The following is a 19,171-nucleotide window of genomic DNA, read 5'->3' on the forward strand; positions in this document are numbered from 1 at the left end:
TGTGATGGTATTTAATTTTCAATCTCTGTCTGTAGTCTGTTTAATCTTCCTTGATTAAAAGGATTTCTCATCTTTAAATAGTAACTTAGAGTGGCTTTTTTTTGTTGCTGTTTTGAAAACCAAGTCATTTGTAAGAATTTGGCCCTTGGCTCTTGGTTCTGGAGTTAGAGAAGGCACACTCATTCACAGCATGGAAAGAAAGATGAAGAAATCATCCTGAGTGTCTCTTTCTCTTCTTATGAAGTGACTATTGTCATGAGACTCTACCATCACGATCTCACCTAACTCGAATTCCAAAGGTTCTCCCCAATACCACTGACCTATAACTTTGCGAATTCATTTTCCAGTACATGAACACTTGTACCTTTCTGAGCACCTGGTGGTGCCACATTGCACTCGTGAGCTCTTGACCTATACTTGAGTCACACTTGAGGAAGTGATTCTTGTGCATCAGCCTCCTGACTGGCTGATATAGGCGCTTTACACCTTGACTCAGTGAAACTACTCTGTATTTTCCAATAAACTTTCATTATGTTTCTTTCCTAATCTTTTCCTTATTTTAAAATAGCCATGCAGTCTGGGTATGGTATGCATGCTGGTAACTCTAGCAATGTGGAGGCAGAAGCAAGAGGAATGCTATAAGGGTAGCCTTGCCTTGTATATATAGCAAGACCCAGTTCACAAACAGACAGACAGACAATACCCACAGAAAAACCTAGTGGTTCTCCGCTTTGAAGTTTCTTCTGCCTCATATCTTTCCCTGTGACTTTTAAGTTACCCACTTAATCTTGCCAGTTTAGCTTATCCTTGAATGTAGTGAAGACAATATAGACAAGTTCTTTGCAGCTTCAACAAGAACGTTCTTTATTCCCATTTCCAAAACCTTGGTTTCTTCAAAATTCCCTTTCAATTGAATGCTGGCCCTATTTTGATAATTATTAAAAGAAGGGTCAAACTAAGCCCTTACAGGCAATCTATTTTTTTTTTTACTTAAATGTGTTACACACACTTTGTTAATTATTGAAAATAGACCATATTTAATAGGCAGAACAAAAAGGGAGTCACAATTATATTTCAGAGCATCCGTAATCCTGTAGGCAGAAACGTTGACAAACTGTTGAGTTTTCTCAATGGCAATGGATACAGAGAAGAAAATACGGCTTAAGAGAGAACTTGGATATTTCTGGGGGACAAATTTTTTAATTATTAATATAATTGGGGCAGGAATTTTTGTGTCCCCCAAAGGAGTACTGCAGTACTCTGGCATGAATGTGGGAATCTCCTTGTGTATTTGGGCTGTCTGTGCGGTGCTGTCCTTGAGCAGTGCTCTCAGCTTCGCAGAGATTGGGACAACCTTCCCCTACACCGCGGCTCACTATTATTTTCTCAGGAGATGCTTTGGCCCCATGATGGCATTCCTAAGACTTTGGACCTCCTTGTTTCTGGGCCCAGGAGTACTTGCTAGCCAAGCTCTGCTACTTGCAGAGTACGGCATTCAGTCTTTCTATCCAAGTTGCTCTGCCCCGAATCTACCCAAAAAATGTCTGGCCTTGGCGGTGCTGTGGATTGTGGGGATTTTGAATTCTCGTGGTGTGAAGGAGCTGTCATGGCTTCAGACAGTGAGCACAGTGCTGAAGCTAGGCATACTCGGCTTCATTTCCTTTAGCGGGGTGTTCATACTGGTGAGAGGGAAGAAGGAGAATATGCGAAGACTTCAGAATGCTTTTGACCACGAGGTTCCAGATGTCACTCAGCTCATAGAAGCTGTCTTCCAAGGATACTTTGCATTTTCTGGTGGGGATTGCTTTACATATATAGCAGGTAATGATCAATTTCGGGGAGAAAATGAAGCCATGGCTGATATATTGCATGTATGAAGCGAGCATATTTCATTGTGTATTGACTATCATCTTATAAAAAAGAATTTAATGATCTTCTATTTTTACTTCCGAAATCACCTGCTTTTAATTCTTATCCATACTTAATCCATTTCAAACCTCTATGAAAACAAAGAAACAAACACTTCTCTTTTTTAATATTATTTTCTTGGGGCCAGGAATATGAGGCCACTGATTAATGTAGTTTTCTTTCTGTTACTGTATGGATGCTCAGATTTCCCTCCTGTGAAACTGTGGATCCTTGAAAAATATAAAACCAGACTATACTGCTGTGGTAAATGGCTGTGATACATGAGGGTGTGACTCACTCTTTTTATTTATTTATTTTTAGAATCACATTTTTTTTTATTCTGAAAATTTCTTTCATGGGTGAATGTGTGACTAAAGGCTCATATAAGAATATAATTGGGAGATGGGGTAGGGGCGTAGCTCAGTAGTAGTAGAGCAGTTACCTAGTGTGCCTAGCACAAGCCCCTCCCTAAAGATTTTTATTATTATAAGTACCAATGCTCATCAGAGCCTAGCAGAGGCTCCCATCTCCTCACCCCTCAGCCTGGCCCTCTGGACACATGAAGTTAAATTTCTCCTGTAGCTTCATGACCTTTTATTTACCATGGGAGTGCAGGGCTGCTGTAGCCAGTGTCTTGTGGGGCACTGCTTCCTTGCTCACTCTGAGAAGAGCACCATGCACTAGACTTTGCTTTGCACTTGCACCAGGCACTTTAGGGTTTTTGAACACAAGAGAATCATAATTGTCTTGATGGCTCTTGTGCACGATGTAATACTTTTCCCTTTAGAAACTTGTTCCTCCTCTTTTTGATTTCATGGTTGACCTCTATCTCTGAACTCTGCCTTCTTACCACCAGAGTCTCTTCTCTTTAATTATGTTACTCCCCCATTAACCTAAAAGTTACTTGGACAGCTTTCATTTTTCATGTTAAATATGAATGGGCTTGCCTCTTGAATAAACCTCCCATTAATTTCATGGATTCTTTCCCTGCTTCCTAACCATAGCAGCTATTTTCTCCTCCTTACACTTCCTCTTTAAATCTCTAAAATTGTTATTATGACTTAAGATTGGTATAGTTATTTATCTTAAAAACAAATAATTGTATATGAATTTAATACTAGCCATAAAGAAATGATGTGGTAAAAGCAAGTTCAGTAGAAAAGACGATCAATTTAATTGTTACTATCTGCAAAGAACTAGCAATTTGAATAGAATAAAACCTTCCCAGCCTTAAAGAGTAAGAATGAAAACTAGAAACAGAGAGAGCACATGTAAGGCACTGCAGGAAATGACGAGAGACCATACAACTGCTTTCTTTTGATGCCTTATGGCCTTAATAATGGGTGAGAATGTTCAAGCAAGTATATTGAGGAAAAGCATAGAATTGAGGATGGATGACTGGACAATGTCAACTCTTCTGCAGTAGGTAGAAAAAATAAAACCAGTAAGAAAGCACAGAAGGCTTAAAGAATCATAAAGAATAAGCCCTCATATGTTCCCAAAAGAGGGGGCTTTCCACAAGCCTAAATGTTCCAGAAGTTTGAGGAATCTGCAAAGAGATCAGCATGTTCTTCCTTGGTTAAGTGTGATATTAATGATGAGCTTTGTGGTTAAAAGTTAGTTTACATTGTGATAAAAAAAATGCGTAAGAAAAGAAGTCTGGGATAGTTCTCCTGAAGTTTGTGACTTAAATTGTGTGTGTGTGTTTGTGTTTGTGTGTGTGTGTGTGTGTGTGTGTAAATAATTGAACGTGTGTGTGTGTGTGTGTACATGTGTGTATGTGCGCACATGTGTTTGTGTATCATTGCGTGCATGCTCATGTGTGCGCACACACCTCAGAAAAGATATACTTTGAGGTAATTTTATCTTGTTTTGATGCTGGAGATGTTTTATCGTTATGTAATTAGATAAATTAGATAAAGAAAGGTCTACAACATTTAATAATCTGTAAACTAATGTAGAACTCCTTCCAAACAGCTGAAGGTAAACAAAAGTCTGTGGGAATTTCAGTGCATTCTGTCCCTACACTCCATAAAACTAGGTGTGGTGTATTACGCCTATAATAAGATCACTTCAGAGGTGCAAGAGGATGATCAGTAGTTCAAGGCCAGTTTGGCCTCATGATGGGTTCTGTTTCAAAAGAAAAACCAAACCAAAAACCATTTATTTCTTTCCTGTCAAGTTAGTAGTTAGGATTTGGCAGTCTCTCAATGTGTATGGCAGAAGTTAATTTACTAAATAAGTTTTAAGATTTCTATGTAGCACTTCTATTTATGAAATATGATTTATCAGTATCTGATGAATAGTGTCAGAACAACTTGTCTTTCAAGATCAAAGCCCAAGGATATTTGCTGCCTGTTTGGCTGTTATTATAAAGTGTCACAATAACGACCTCTTATTATATAAGCCTCTTATAAATTAAATTATGATCTCTGTCATCTTTCTACAAACAAACTATGTAGTGAGAATAACTAAAAGGCCCAGAAGAAAATATAGTTAATTTTAAAAGTTGCTCTTTTGCTTGTTCCAAGCTTTAACTAATACCATAGCTATTAAAATAGCCTCTGTTGGGGGAGGCACAGGTGTGTGCTAGGGGTCAAATTTTGTCCTTCACATGTTAGGCAAGTGTTCTACTGCTGAGATATAATCCAGCCCAACAATAACCATTTTTAAAAGGTACTATGATTGGAATTTTGTTGCACCACAATTTCTTCCTTTGGTGATTTGAATAAAGTAGAGGCTCATATATTTGAATGCTCAGTCACCAGGGAATGAAACTGTTTGAAAGGATTAGAAGGATTGGGGGCTATGGCCTTGTTGGAGGAAGTGTGTTACTAGGTGGGCTTTGAGGTTTAGACTATGCCTGGCCTACTTCTCTCCCACTCCCTCTCTCTGCTTGTGGATCAAGACATAAAGACCTCAGCTACTGTTCCTGCACCATGCCTACTGATATGCTGCCATGCTGCCATGTTCTCTGCCTTGATAGCAATGGACAAACTGTCTGAAACTGTAAGCAAGCACCCAGGCAAATGCTTTCTTTTATAAGATTTGCCACGGTCATGATAATGGAAAAGTGACTAAGCCACTTCTAACAAAAAGCTAAACAATAAGCGGTCCACAAGCAGTAAGTAGCAAGCAGAATTAAAATTAGATGCGTATTCACTCCTTACCCTTTTTATGCTTCATCAGTCTATAGCAGCTAGCTCCATGCTGGAAAAGCACTTCATTAGTGAGCTACAACTCCAAACTTGTTTTCTGTTTTTGTTTTACAAAAGGATGGTTTATAAGGCTCCTTGATTCTTGACCAATGTTTGGTTGTGCGTCTCAGCATCTGTTTTGGTCCACTGCTGTGTGGAGCCTCTCAGAGGACAGCTATGCTAGGCTCCCGATCATGAGCGTAGCAGATATCATTAATAGTGTCAGGGGTTGGTTTTCTCTCACGAGGTGGGTTTCAGGTTGGGCCAAGCTTTGGGTGGACATTCCTTCAGTCTTGCTCCATCTTCATCCTTGCACATCTTGTAGGCAGGGTAAACCTTGGGTCTAAATTTTTATTGATGGGTTGGTCCTCTCATCCCTCTACTAGAACTCATGTACAGTTTGAGAATGTCCTTTCCAGTATCCATGACCTCTGCTACTAGGAGGCTCAGCTACAGTCACCCTCACAACCCAGCAGAAGCCCACCCTGTCTTGGGTCTCCAGCTTGTCACAGAGAGGGCCCCACCTACAGTTTTTCTTCTCTCTATAGACTCTCTGTAGTAGGAGGAGCTGGGGCTGACTCTGACATGGACTCTGTTGCCTGCTCTTTGGTCACTCCCTGCTGGTGGGGCTACTTCACCAGGCCACAGAGAAAGAGGGTGTGCTCAGTCCTGATGCCACTCGATAGACTGGGATGAGATTTTGTGTTGGGGCTCCCCTTTTCTGGGGAATAGGGGAGGGGGAAGGGAAAGAGGGAGGGGGGTAAAACTAGGAGGAGAGGAGGGAGGAGGTTAAGATTGGGACCTAAAGTGAATACATGAATAAACTAATTTTAAATAGAGAATGATTTAATGGTTTAAAAATTATTAAACAAACAAATAAACAACAAAAAGAGGGAAACTGACTCTCTAATCCTTTTCAATACTTAATTTATGAATATATTCATGAAATGATCTTGCTGGCCAGAGATTTCCTCTCTTACTTTCCAAGAGGTAATAATTTTGCTGAGTTGAAGGAGAAGCAGCAGCCACATTGTTAGCTAAGAAGAAAAGATGTTTCACATAAAGGAAGAGGCACTTTATCAAGAAAGGGCATGATGTGTTCTTAAAGAGCCAGGCTACTAATGAAACAAGAATAATAAAAGGACCCATCAAACTATTGCATGACCTGTCTCCACAGCTCTAACACTTGTGTCTTAAGAAATGGATCAGTGGAGCCGGGCGTGGTGGTGCACGCCTTTAATCCCAGCACTCGGGAGGCAGAGGCAGGTGGATCGCTGTGAGTTCGAGGCCAGCTTGGTCTACAAAGCGAGTCCAGGACAGCCAAGGCTGCACAGAGAAACCCTGTCTCGAAAAACCAAAAAAAAAAAAAAAAAAAAAAAAAAAAAAAAAAAGAAATGGATCAGTGTGCAGTAGTTTTTTTGCCTCTGAGTGTGTGGGTGTTATAGCAGGATAAATGGAAATGATGCAGTCCAGTTTTTGAAACACATAAAACTTTTAAAATAAGTTTAAGAAGTAATTTTTCCCAAGTCTAATTTTTTTTTTATGTATTATAGGGGAGATGAAGAAACCCAGCAAAACAATTCCTAGAGCCATATTTACAGCGCTGCCTCTGGTAACTATGGTGTATTTACTGGCTAATATTTCCTACCTGACAGTTCTGTCACCCAGGGAAATTCTCTCTTCAGGTTTGTATACACAAATAGCAAAGACAGTTAATAAAATGCAGTTCTTTATGTACAGTTAGGACACTTTGCCAGTAAGGATGGCTGCACAGTCTTCATTATTCTATAAAGAGACCCATTTATGATGTTGTAAAAACAGGATGGAGAAAGTATGATTTGGTTTAAAAGGGAGATTCATTTTAACCATAATTATACATTTTCTGATAATGTGAAAAAGGTATGTATAATGCAGATGGATGACACAGATTCAAAACTGTTTGCATGACCTCAGGTGTAGTGATACTGCATAATCAGTAATTATGTTTATTAATACTTATACATGCTTGATTTTCAGTAATTCATGTGACAAATTTGAGATGAGGGATATTAACATCTGAATAAGTAAACATTAATAGTTAGTTGATGACTATAATCAATATTATTAATATGTAAAATAGATATTTATCTCAAATTACTCCAAATTTTATGCTGACAAATGACCCTAAACATATTGAAATTTTGATTAAAGCCAAAACTGAAGAATAGAGAACTAAATAATATACAAGGTATAATACTACATGCCTGTGATCTAGAGCCTGCTAGAGTCCTTGAGAAGCTGAGGTTGGAGGATCTTTAGTTTAGAGAGACCTTTTTTGAAAAAGAAGTAAACAAGAAACTCTTAAAGAGACATGCATAGCAGATTCAAGGGATTAAAAAAAAATTTAAATGAAAAGCAGAGAAAATTGAAGACTAGCTGTTTTCTCATGCCAACATCACATCTCAAGTCATCACCTTCTGAGATAGATGTGTCATATAGTAACATTGGACTAAGCAATATTGAGCAATTTCTTCTTGCTTTGATGAATATTTGATGGAGGTAAGTCTCCTTACTGACCTAGAACCACATGTTTATAAGGTATCATATGGTAATCTATTACACTGTATATTTTGCAATAGTAGAATCAGAATGTTTAGGATTCCTAACTCCTCAAACATGATCATTTGTTTACTTAGGGAGACTTCAAAGCTCAGAGTAGGTTTAATATAAAAACTCCAGTGACTTGACTCAATTGCAATGGGATTGCTGCAAGGTAGCATCCCACACCAGATTTAATTCATCAAGGGTCTAGGTATCTTTGGCATGAGAGGTGAGATAGGACCAAGCTTCTGTGGGAACAAACCAAGTTCAACCCTGGACAAACCACTGATTCACGAGCTACTTCAGAGCCGTCAGGGTTCATTTATAACAGTGCTTCTTAACCTTCCTAATGCTGAGACCCATTAACCCAGTTCCTCATGTGTGGTGACCCTCCAATCATAAAATTATTTTCATTCCTACTTCATACTGTAATGATGCTACTGTTATGGATTGTAATGTAAATGTGTGATGTGCAGGATATCTGATATATGATGCCTGTGAAAGAGTCATTCAATTCCAAAGGGGTTGCAACCCACAGATTGAAAACCACTGGATTATAATGGCAGCTATGATTGTGGCCAGGGTCACTTGCCAGTGACACTGAGACTGTAGTTCACGAAATCTAGCATTCTTTATGACTATATAACTATAGTTGGTGCTCTGGATATATTGATTATTAAAGAAATGTAAAATCTCTGGAATATCATATCAATTGCAACAATTTTGTAGCTATCACAATAATTTTAAAGCTTGTATGGAAAACTAGGGAAGCTTCTGCTGTTGTTTGTAATTTTGTTTTAATCACTGCCTTTTTCAGGCTTATAATCCTCAGACTTGATCTAAAATCTGAATTATTACTTTAAAGCTTTAATACATGTACTTAGACTGCATTAGAAATTCAAGTTGAGAAAATAATCAGAACTATATATAAAAATGTAACTTTAGGGAAGGCCATCATATCATCAGTATTAAAGACCATCAACTTATCCAATAAGTTTGAATTGTTCAGCTAAGTTCTATGTAATAGACCATCCTGGGTTTTTGCTTAAAATTTTAAATTGCATCTTATTTACTTATTTTGTGTGCATATGCATGTGTATCGTGTTGCACACATGGAGATCAAAGGACAACTTGCAAGAGTTGACTCTCTTTCTGCCATGTGAGTTGCAGGGTTGGAAGTCAGGTCTTCAGGTGTGGCAGCACAACAAGCACTTTACCTATGTTGTCCCCTCCCTGACCCAACTCGGAGGTTTTTTTTTAGAAGGTCATATTGTTTATTAAGTGATGGACTCTGATAGGGACAATGGTTATGATGGATTAGTGATGGAAAAAGCTCTATGCTTTCACGCAGAATTGAAAGGCACCAGTGAAAAATGGTACTCAGCTGGGATGAGCCTGTGAGTGATTTTTTTTCTTTATGGGGTGCATGATTTATATAACTACAGAGATGGTTACAAACCAATGAGGTAAGCTCCAGAGAGTTAGTAATTTGAATGGTTGGAGGCATGCTTTCAATCAATGACATAGAGATATTCCAAGAGAATATGGGATTTTTATAATATAGTGTGAATTGGTGCAACATTTTATTTGACGCATTTTGCAATCTGTGATAATACAAGTTTCTGAGGCTTATATAGCAAAGAAAGCAGGCAGTCACATGTAAGATATTTAATTTGTAGATGTCCAATCTCTGAAATGAAGTTCTTTTTAAAAAACCCTCTTTTAAATTAAAAAAACTCTTATTTATTTTTATTTCATGTGCATTGGTGTTTTGCATGTATGTGTGTTGGTGTGAGGCTGTTGGAGTCTCTGGAATTGGAGTTACAGATGGTTGTGGGTGCTGAGACCTGAGCCCGGGTCCTCTGGAAGAGCAACCAGTGCTCTTAACCATTGAACTCTCTCCAGCTCAAAAAAAAAAGTTCATAATCTGGGGTTGGAGGTGCATGCTTTTAATTTCATCCCTTTTGAGGTGGAGGCAGGTGGATCTCTATGAGTTGGAGCGAGGCGTGTCTGGTTCACAATTGTCATAGCAAGTTCAGGACAGCCAGGGCTACATAGAGAGATCTTGTCTCAAAACAGAACAAAATCCACAAACAAACAACTAACAAAAAGTCTTTATGGTGAAAGTTCTATACATGAAAAAGAAGGGCGCACCTTTAGAGTCTGGAGCGTGGAAGTAGCGTGTAAAGATTCCTGGTTCCAGTTCCAGAAGCCTTGCTGAGGGTGTTCACAGAATGCTCCCATGATGTTCTGGAGGTTTCCGACCACACTTAAAATAGGGGCTATTAACATAGGACAAGATAATCTAAATGATTAAGAAGTGATGCAGAAATGGGTGTTAAGTGCCCCATATGTGACAACGTCCCCTGGATGGGGAGGCCTGGCGGCACTCAGAGAAAGGATAGCAGGCTACCAAGAAGAGACTTGATACCCTATGAGCATATACAGGGGGAGGTAATCCCCCTCAGAAACAGTCATAGGGGAGGGGAATAAGGGAAATGTGAGGGAAGGAGGAAAGGGAGGATACAAGGGATGGGATAACAATTGAGATAGCATATGAATAAATTAATAAAATATATTTAAAAAAGAAAGTTTCCTTGTTCAGACAGTTTACAGGAAGTTTGTCTCGAATGCCTGGCTGCATGAAGAAATTTGAACTTTTAAGTGGAAATTTTAGAATTAGTTACTCATAAATTGATACAGTCATTTTTGATGCTGAGTTTGTAGGACTTCTTTTATTTAAGAAATACATATTATGGGCCAGCGGGATAGCCCAGTGGGTAAAGCACGTGCTGTGGGACACTAGTAACCTGAGCTGTGTTCTTGGAACTCACAGTGGAGGAAGAGGACTGACTCTTAAACTGAGAGTTTAAGATCTCTCTCTCTCTTTCTCTCTCTCCTCTATTTCTCTCTCCTATGCACACAATAATAATAATAATACATAAAATAAAATTAAAAATAATTGTACGCTCATAAATCCTACTTCTAAGGATGTATTCTGAGGAGAACATTATAAATATTAAGAATTGAAGGCATAGAAGCCAGGTGTGGCTGGTCTATACAAGCCAACCAGAACTATATAGTAAGATCTTATATCAGTTAACAGACAGACAAATAAATAAATAAATAAATAGATAAATGAATAAATAAATAAGTATAATTTGCAAGAGCAATTTTTGGCATCTTAAAAGATGCATCAAATAATTTCAAATTGTGTGTGTGTTTTTATTAGAGTACATTTTTCTTTTGGAGGCTAGCATTTTGCTATATAGCCCAAGCTGGTTTGGAACTTTGATCCTCTTTTTGGCCTTCATATTATGGGAACGATGCAATGAAGTTCAGCTTTAAAGTACATTTTCCATTAACAAAACATTGGAAACAGCTTGCAAATCTATCAATAGAGAACAAATAGATAATTTATGGTTATAAACAGACTACTGATAAGTAGCCAAAATAACTTTATAGATGTATGCGTCCTAATATGACCAAGATACACTGGAAAGTGAACAAAAACAAGTGCAAGCATTTAATAACACAAACACCTCCACATCCACACATGTGCACACACAGAACTCAAGCATGCAATCTTCATAGGCTAATGTGAGTAACTATAGAGAAACTCTGGAAAGGGAACCAGAGAGTAGTAGCAGCATTTACATTTGGAACACATGAATGACAATTTGATGAGGATAAGGAACTTTAAACTTTATAGAGTTCAATGTCATTCATTCATTAAAGAAACCATATATACATACACATCACATGTATAATAAAAATGTAGAAAGGAGCTTAAAAAGAGACATAATTTGCAGAATAGTGCTAAAGATCATGCAGGAATATTACGTTTAATTTTTGAGAGTTAGTGTGGGCAGAGCTGCCCTAATATAGTCCACCTTTGCTTTTAAGAAATCATGGTTTTGAATGTCCACTGAGAAGCTGAAAATTTCCTGTGCAGTGTGTGGGAGAAAGAATTTCAAAACATGTCAGAAAGTGTATAGTGTGTTGAGGTCTAGTTGTCCAACAACAAAACCTATTTGGAATAAGTACGAACTGCAATGGGATACTTTTAAATAACACCCAATGTTGTAGAATAGCATCCACAAGAAAGGTGAGCATGACAGTGCATAGCAGTGATTTCAGCTTTTAGGAACTGAAGCCAGCCTGGGATACATGAAGATCCTGTTTCTCAACTAGCAAACAAGCACTGGCTAAGAATTAAGATCTTATGGAGCATGATGGGACACACCTTTAATCTTAGCACACAGGAGGTAGAAGCAGGCATATCTATCAGTTTGACACCAGCCTTGTCTCCAGAGCCAGTTCCAGGACAGCCAGAGATAAATAGAGAATCCCTGTCTCAATAAAAAAAATTGAGGTCTTAAGGACAAGAGCCACTGATGGTGTTTTAATTTGGTTACATTTTTAAAAGTCTTAAGCTTTCTTATACATCAAAATTCTGATGTAACAGTGACTCATCTGAAATCCTGTGGACAAAATTATGAGCTCAAAGGACACCTACTTCCCAGGAGCATTGGGCTCTGCTATGCTCACTGTACTGAAACAGAACTATTTCCCTGGATAGAATCATCTGTCTAATATTTCCATAGTACAGAGTGGACTCAAAGGGATTTTCATAATGAATATATTTGTTTATTGGTGATTTTCATACATGTATATAATGTATTTTGGATCATGTCCCCTTCTTCACTTCCTTCCTCCAAATTCCTTTGGATTCCATCTATTGGTAGGTTTTATGATGACTGACATATTGAGTTAGGATTCACAAGGTCTTTTTTCTTTTGGCCTTAAGACAAGAATAACAACTCCAGAACATGCTGTAATGCAAAGTTTCTGAATTTCAACGCCATCAATATTTTGGATCATTCTGTTTTGGAATCCTCAGTATTGAACTCAGAGCTTCACATATGATAAGCAAGCACATTGCCATTGCACTATATCCAAAGTCTTAGACCACGTAACTCTTTTAAACTGTCCTATCAGCATCTGTGGCTGCTATCCATCAGGACGCCAACAGCAAATGCCTGTCTCTCCAGTTATAGGAAAACACAATTCTCCAGATATTGACACACGATCCATGAAGAGGAAAGTAACATCTACCTGAAAACCATTGGTCTATAGCTTTAAAAAGTCTCAAGAATCATAAATATTTTGATCTGTGTTGAATTGATGTTCACTTTTTTCATTTTATATTGTGCTATGGTTTGGGACAGTTGATACTCTGTCAGTAATGATATTTTCTGACCCTGGATAAGTCTGTCAGCATTCTATATGCTAATTTTAGTTCATAAGCATACTTTTAATTATTTACCTAACACAACTAATGCATTTCTCAAGTATTTATTGAAAACCCACTATTACAGTGTCTGGCCATGAATTAATTAATGATGTTATAGAAAAGGCATGTGGGCTATTTGCCTTCAAAAAGTTCCTGGTCTTTTGGGAAATACATAAAATCAACCATTCTTCTTTTTCTTCTTCTTTGTCTTCTTCTTCTTCTTCTTCTTCTTCTTCTTCTTCTTCTTCTTCTTCTTCTTCTTCTTCTTCTTCTTCTTCTTTTGTTTGTTTTTCGAGACAGGGTTTCTCTGTGTAGCCTTGGCTCTCCTGGACTCACATTGTAGAGCAGGCTGGCCTTGAACTCAGAGTGATCCACCTGCCTCTGCCTCATGAGTGCTGGGATTAAAGGTGTGCGCTACCACGCTTGGCTAAAACCAACCTTTCATGCAGTATGGTGAGCTGAAATAGGAACAAGCCCAAATAAGACTTAAATGTGAAAAAGGAAATAACAAAGTTCCCTTCATATATATATGTTTATATTTAAGAGTTTATGTTATGTCTTTGAAATCTTATTGTATAAAGATTTATCATCAGATTCTCTTTCTTAATACATCTCTTTTTGTGTGCTTTTTCCTCTGCAGATGCTGTGGCTCTTACCTGGACTGACAGGGTCATCCCCCAGTTCACATGGACTGTTCCTTTTGCTATCTCTGCTTCGTTGTTTAGCAACCTTGTGATTAATGTATTGGAGACAGCAAGAATAACATATATTGCAAGCCACCAAGGCCAGCTGCCACTGGTGCTTGGTACCCTGAATGTTCACTCCTCTCCCTTCCTAGCTGTGCTTCTAGATGTCTGTGTGGGATCCGTTGCAATTATCTTAACAAATCTAATTGACCTGATAAACTATCTCTATTTTGTTGTTTCTCTTTGGACTTTCTTAACAATTTTAGGAATCCTGAAACTGAGGTACCAGGACCCCACTCTACACAGACCATATAAGGTAAAGATAAATACATTTGTTCCATTTGAAATAAGACAAATGACTGTGTATTCGAAGACTATGTTCAGAATAGCCAAATGCAGATGTGTTACTCAGGAAATTGAGAAGCAAATATAGAGACTGGACTTCATTTTCATGGTGAATAGGTTTTACTTACTATGAAATCTCAAAGGTTCAATGTAAGGATTTGTTAGTGAGAAAGGCAGGTGTATTGGGGTGGTGGAACAGACCATTGGAGGACATTTGGCCCGAGGTTGCCTAGCTGACTAATATAGCTATTACACACACTATGTCTTTTACAGTAAAGACAGATATAGCAAATGATAGACAGGAGACAGAAAGTCAAGTCATAGATGATATTTACTGTCCTGAAATATTAGCTTATTTATTTAGATCATAAACAGATTCCTTCTCCTCAACTTTTTGCTTATAAACTCGAAGGGAGAAAATCTGGCATGGATAAGGAGAGCATTCTTTCATAACAGGATATTATTGGGGGGCAGAGCCTTTGCACATACTGGAATAGTCTTGATTGGCTGGCAGCATGTTCACAGCTTTGCTGTAGAATCTCCTGTCCTAGAAAAGTTAGATACCACTTCCTGTTTATATTCATATTAGAGAAGAGGAAATAGGTTTATAGAAGGTATGCCACTTGTCAAAGCTCATATAGCACAAAATAAAGCCAATATCCAAATGTCAGTAGTCTCTTTAGAGAGTTTGACTCTTGCTAAGTATAAAATATAAGAACCTAGAGTGAAAGGAAGTGATGTCCTCATTACCAACTTTTTTGATTTACCACTATCTTTTCTTTTCAGTCTTCCCTTCTGCTTCTTCCATTCATCCATCACAAAGTTCTTGGATATTTGAGAACACATTGTGGCGTGACTTTATTTCAAGTACCTTGTTAGGATCTCTTCTCTGGGTACTGAAATAAATGAGACTTGATCCTCATTCTTAGGCAGGGTGTCACCTATTTGGACACTTATTGATTGGTAACCAATGCACTGACAGTGACAACCAGAGGATGATCAGAGAGCGCCCATGTGTATCTAGTGTAAGACTGTGTTCCTTATCTGCTTGGAGTACCTTCCTGGGAGGTCCTGTCCTCTGAATTTCACATCTGTATACTTTTAAAATTCTTTGCTTCTTTGTTGTTTTCTGAGTCAAGCTTATACCGTGGATAGGCACAATTGCAGGGAAATTATGCATTTTGATAGAGTTGGAGCACATCAAGAAATACAAGGTAATCATTAAGAGTTTGGGCTCATGTCTAGTTCCTCATATCCTTTTTTAAGCTTACTCTTATTTCACTATTGACATATCTTTCCTATCTACAATGAACACAGTTAATATTTGCCTCTTAAGAATCTTGTATGGATTATATAAGTGAATGCATGCAAAAATCCAGGGCATGACATTATTAGCTATCATTACATTATTTGACTTATCTTTGCTTAAAAAGGATGGTAAGGGCAACTTCAAGAACAAATGGTTAAATGTTTCTTATCTGCCATTATGAATGCTCATATCTTTCCCTCAAGTATTTGACAAAAATAATGATCTATGAGGTGTTGACTTATGTTTTTTAACGGCCTTTAAACAATTAAAAGGAAACTGTTACTTAAGACTCAACTGAATAACCCTCTCATTAAAAAGTTTCATAATTTCAACTAGCTATACCATACAATTTGAGTATAGATTCATGTCTTCTACATATATCTCAAAATTGATTGCCTAGAGCCAGATGGTATATGTCTATAATTCAAGTTAATTTAGAGACTTTTGGGAACCTGAGGCAGGAAAACTATGAGTTCAAGGCCAACCTGAGCTACTTAGTGGGATCCTTGAGGGGAAAAAAAAAAAACAAAGGTAATGTTGTAATGTTAAGTGTTGTATGTTTATATTTCTAGCATAATCCAGATACCAAGGATGAATCTTTAGGATTTGGCTAAAACAAAAATAGGATTATTTCAGACAAAGAATTTGCTCTTCCTTTTGTTCCCTTATTGGTATGTGAGACCTATGCAATCCTAATATTTAACTGTTGATAATAACTCGGTTAACAGAGGGTAAAAGAAGTTTTTCTCTTAACTTGCTCACCCATTTGAAATAATGTCTACGGCAGATTGCCTGGAGCCCCAGTGGGTGGGTCTAGACACTCCTTTTGAATATGTTTATACCAGCTGTGCCTGCCGGTGACCATACTATTGGGCATCTGCTTCTGACTATCTCCACTCAGGAAGAGTCAAAAATAGATTCTGATGAGTCCCCAGCCAGCACCTTCCCTGAGGAATCTCCAGCATTTCCTTTCACTGTGACATTCTGAGTCCTGAGAAAATTGACCTAACACAAAGACTGACTTAGCCCAGTTTCTATCATCAGCTTCACATGATTTTTACTTTTGTGAACATTCAGCCATCACATGTGGATTTTCACATCTACTTACTTTCTTCAATGTTATGTTTCCATTCCAGGTGTTTTTACCGTTAATATTTGTAGCCCTGGCCATCACCCTGTGCTTGGTTTTGATTCCCCTGGTCAAGTCTCCAAAGATGCACTACATCTATGTGTTCCTCTTCCTCCTCAGTGGACTGCTGTTGTATGTGCCATTTATACACTTTAAAGTGAAGCTGGTTTGGTTTCAAAAGTTGACTTGCTTTCTGCAGCTGCTGTTTAATATTTGCATCCCCGATGCATCTGATGATCCCATATGGGAAGTAGAAAACTGAAAAAGAATAGCCTTTTATAACTGCTGCACGTTCCAGACAAAGGTCAAGTGGAGGCTAGGAGAGGAAAGATGGCTACTACGGAAACTGAAATGGCGGATAGAAAAGTACCCAGGGAGTTCCTGGTTTTCAAATGGCGAACAGAGTGGCTGGAGAGATGGCTCTGCTGTTAAGGGCACCAGTTGCTCTTTCAGAGGACTGGAGTTCAATTCCCAGACCACACATGGAAGCTCACAATTATCTGTAACTTTGGTCACAGAGGATCCAGTATCCTCTTCTGGATTCTGCAGGCAGTGCACCCATATGGTGTACAGCTATACGTGTAGGCAAAACACCTATACACATTTGCAAAAGAAAAATAGCAAAGAAAGTGTTACACACAACCAATCTCTGCTTCAATAAAAAAAAATTCCTCCTTTGTGTAGCGTCACATATTAATGATGCCTTTCTCAGTCTGTTTGTTTATCTCATCTATTTTCTACTTAATGTGTCCTTATAATAAAGGTTAATGATTGAAAATAAACATTCTCTTTTGGCTTCTGTGTGAACTCACTCATTATGACAATTTCTGGTTCAATCCATTTGTCCACAAATTTTGGAAATTCCTTGTTTTTAATAGCTGAGTAGTATTCCATAGTGTAGATGTACCACAGTTTCTTTATCCATTCTTCTACTGAGGGACACGTAGATTGTTTCCAAGTTCTGGCTATTATGAATGAGGCAGCTATGAACATGGTTGAGCATATGTCCCTGTTGTGTGGTAGTGCATCTTCTGGGTATATTCCAAAGAGTGGAATAGCTGGGTCTTGAGGAAGCCCTATTCCCATTTTTCTGAGAAAGCGCCAGATAGCTTTCCAAAGTGGTTGTACTAGTTTGCATTCCCACCAGCAATGAAGGAGTGTTCCTCTTTCTCCACACCCTCGCCGGCATGTGGTGTCAGTTGAGTTATTGATCTTAGCCATTCTGATGGGTGTAAGATAGAATCTCAGTGTCGTTATGATTTGCATTTCTCTGATGACTAAGGAGGTCGAGCATTTCTTTAAGTGTTTCTCAGCCATTTGATATTCCTCTGCTGAGAATTCTCTGTTTAGTTCTGCCCCCCATTTCTCTATTGGGTTATTTGGTTTGGTGGTTTTTAATTTCTTGAGTTCACACAGAAGCAAAAAGAGCTAAATGGTATATACTCACTTATATCAAGACACTAGTCCAAGGTGTACGTCCCCATGAAATTCTGTACCTACCAGGAAAGTGGGTAAGAGGGGAGGACATCCTATTGAGACTTTAGGTGTGAGAAGCCTGGGAGAATGAGGAAATAGAAGGATCCAGAGAGTCCTGGAAAACTACAGGCGAGTCTGGGCCCTGGGGTATTCCGCAAACTATGGCAACAGCCAAGGAAAAAATAGGCAGTAAACCTCGAACCCCTACCCAGACTAGCCGATGGACGGGACATTCTCCACTGTTGAGTGGAGAAGGAGATCTAACTTTCACACAAACTCTGGTGCCCCATATTTGAACATGTCCCTTGGATGGAGATGCCTGGTGGCACTCAGAGGAAGGATAATAGGTCACCAAGGAGAGACTTGATACCCTATGAGCATATACAGGGGGAGGAGGTCCCCCTCAGACACAGACATAGGGGAAGGGAGTAGGGGGGAAGTGGGAGGAAGGGAAGAATGGGAGGATACAAGGGATGGGCTAACAACTGAGATGTAATATGAATAAATTAAAAAAAAAGAAAAAAATAAAAAAAAAGAAAATAAACATTCTCTCATAGTTTTAATTTTTCAGTAGCACAACAAAACAAAACAACTTTAATAGGTATTTTTGTTGTTGTTTTGTTTATGTTAGAGACAGGAGCTCACCCTAGTGCAAGCACTCCCCCTGCCTTAGCCTTTCCTAGCAGTAGACTGACAGAGAGAGCCTCTGTTTCGGTTCCTGCAGCTCCTCACTGATAGGATGGGATCTGAAAGTTAAGATAAACCCCTTTCTTCTCCAAGTTGGTTTTGGCCGGTGTTTTATCACAGGAACAGAAAAAAAAAAAAGGAGTACAGACTGATATAGACACATTTACCATGCTTTTCACCTTCAAACTAAAAGTATTTTAACTAGTAAAAGTGGCCAAATATAGTGTTCTTAGGGGTCATGTTAGCTATCTTTCCTGTTGTGATAAAATACCCTGGCAAATGTAGTTTCAGGAAGAAAGGGCTTATTTTGGCTTCAGTGCTAGAGGGTTCATTGGTCAGGAAGACAAGGAAAGAGGCAGAACGCATGGTGGCAGGAACAAGATGCTGCCTGTCACAGTCACTGTCCGGGATTAGGATGTGAACAGAAGCGAGGCCATCCCACAGAGCCCCAAAACTGGTCCCTAGTAACCCATTGCATCCAGCAAGACTCCACCCTATGAAGGTTTCACAAGGCTCCCAAACAGCACTTGGGAACCAAGTGCTCAAACACTTGAGCCT

General features: G+C 38.6%; 1 protein-coding gene across 1 annotated transcript; it reads left to right on the forward strand.

Annotated features, from left to right (window-relative positions):
• Positions 1 to 1,067: 1,067 nt before the first annotated feature.
• Positions 1,068 to 17,232, forward strand: LOC311593079 (solute carrier family 7 member 13-like). The gene is made up of 4 exons (XM_084774154.1): positions 1,068 to 1,821; positions 6,659 to 6,790; positions 13,622 to 13,983; positions 16,458 to 17,232. Exons 1-4 carry the CDS (start codon positions 1,131 to 1,133, stop codon positions 16,710 to 16,712), a joined length of 1,440 nt encoding a protein of 479 aa, XP_084630280.1. The 5' UTR covers positions 1,068 to 1,130; the 3' UTR covers positions 16,713 to 17,232.
• The last annotated feature ends 1,939 nt before the right edge of the window (positions 17,233 to 19,171 follow it).

The sequence above is a fragment of the Acomys minous genome (assembly GCF_964271855.1).
Source record: "Acomys minous genome assembly, chromosome: 1".
NCBI lineage: Eukaryota > Metazoa > Chordata > Mammalia > Rodentia > Muridae > Acomys > Acomys minous.

Coding starts and splice junctions, on each gene's coding strand:
- LOC311593079 (XM_084774154.1), top strand. CDS start 1,131: ATGGCAATGGATACAGAGAAGAAAATACGGCTTAAGAGAGAACTTGGA. Junction 6,791..13,621: donor CAGGGAAATTCTCTCTTCAG/GTTTGTATACAC, acceptor TTTCCTCTGCAG/ATGCTGTGGCTCTTACCTGG. Junction 13,984..16,457: donor CTCTACACAGACCATATAAG/GTAAAGATAAAT, acceptor TTTCCATTCCAG/GTGTTTTTACCGTTAATATT.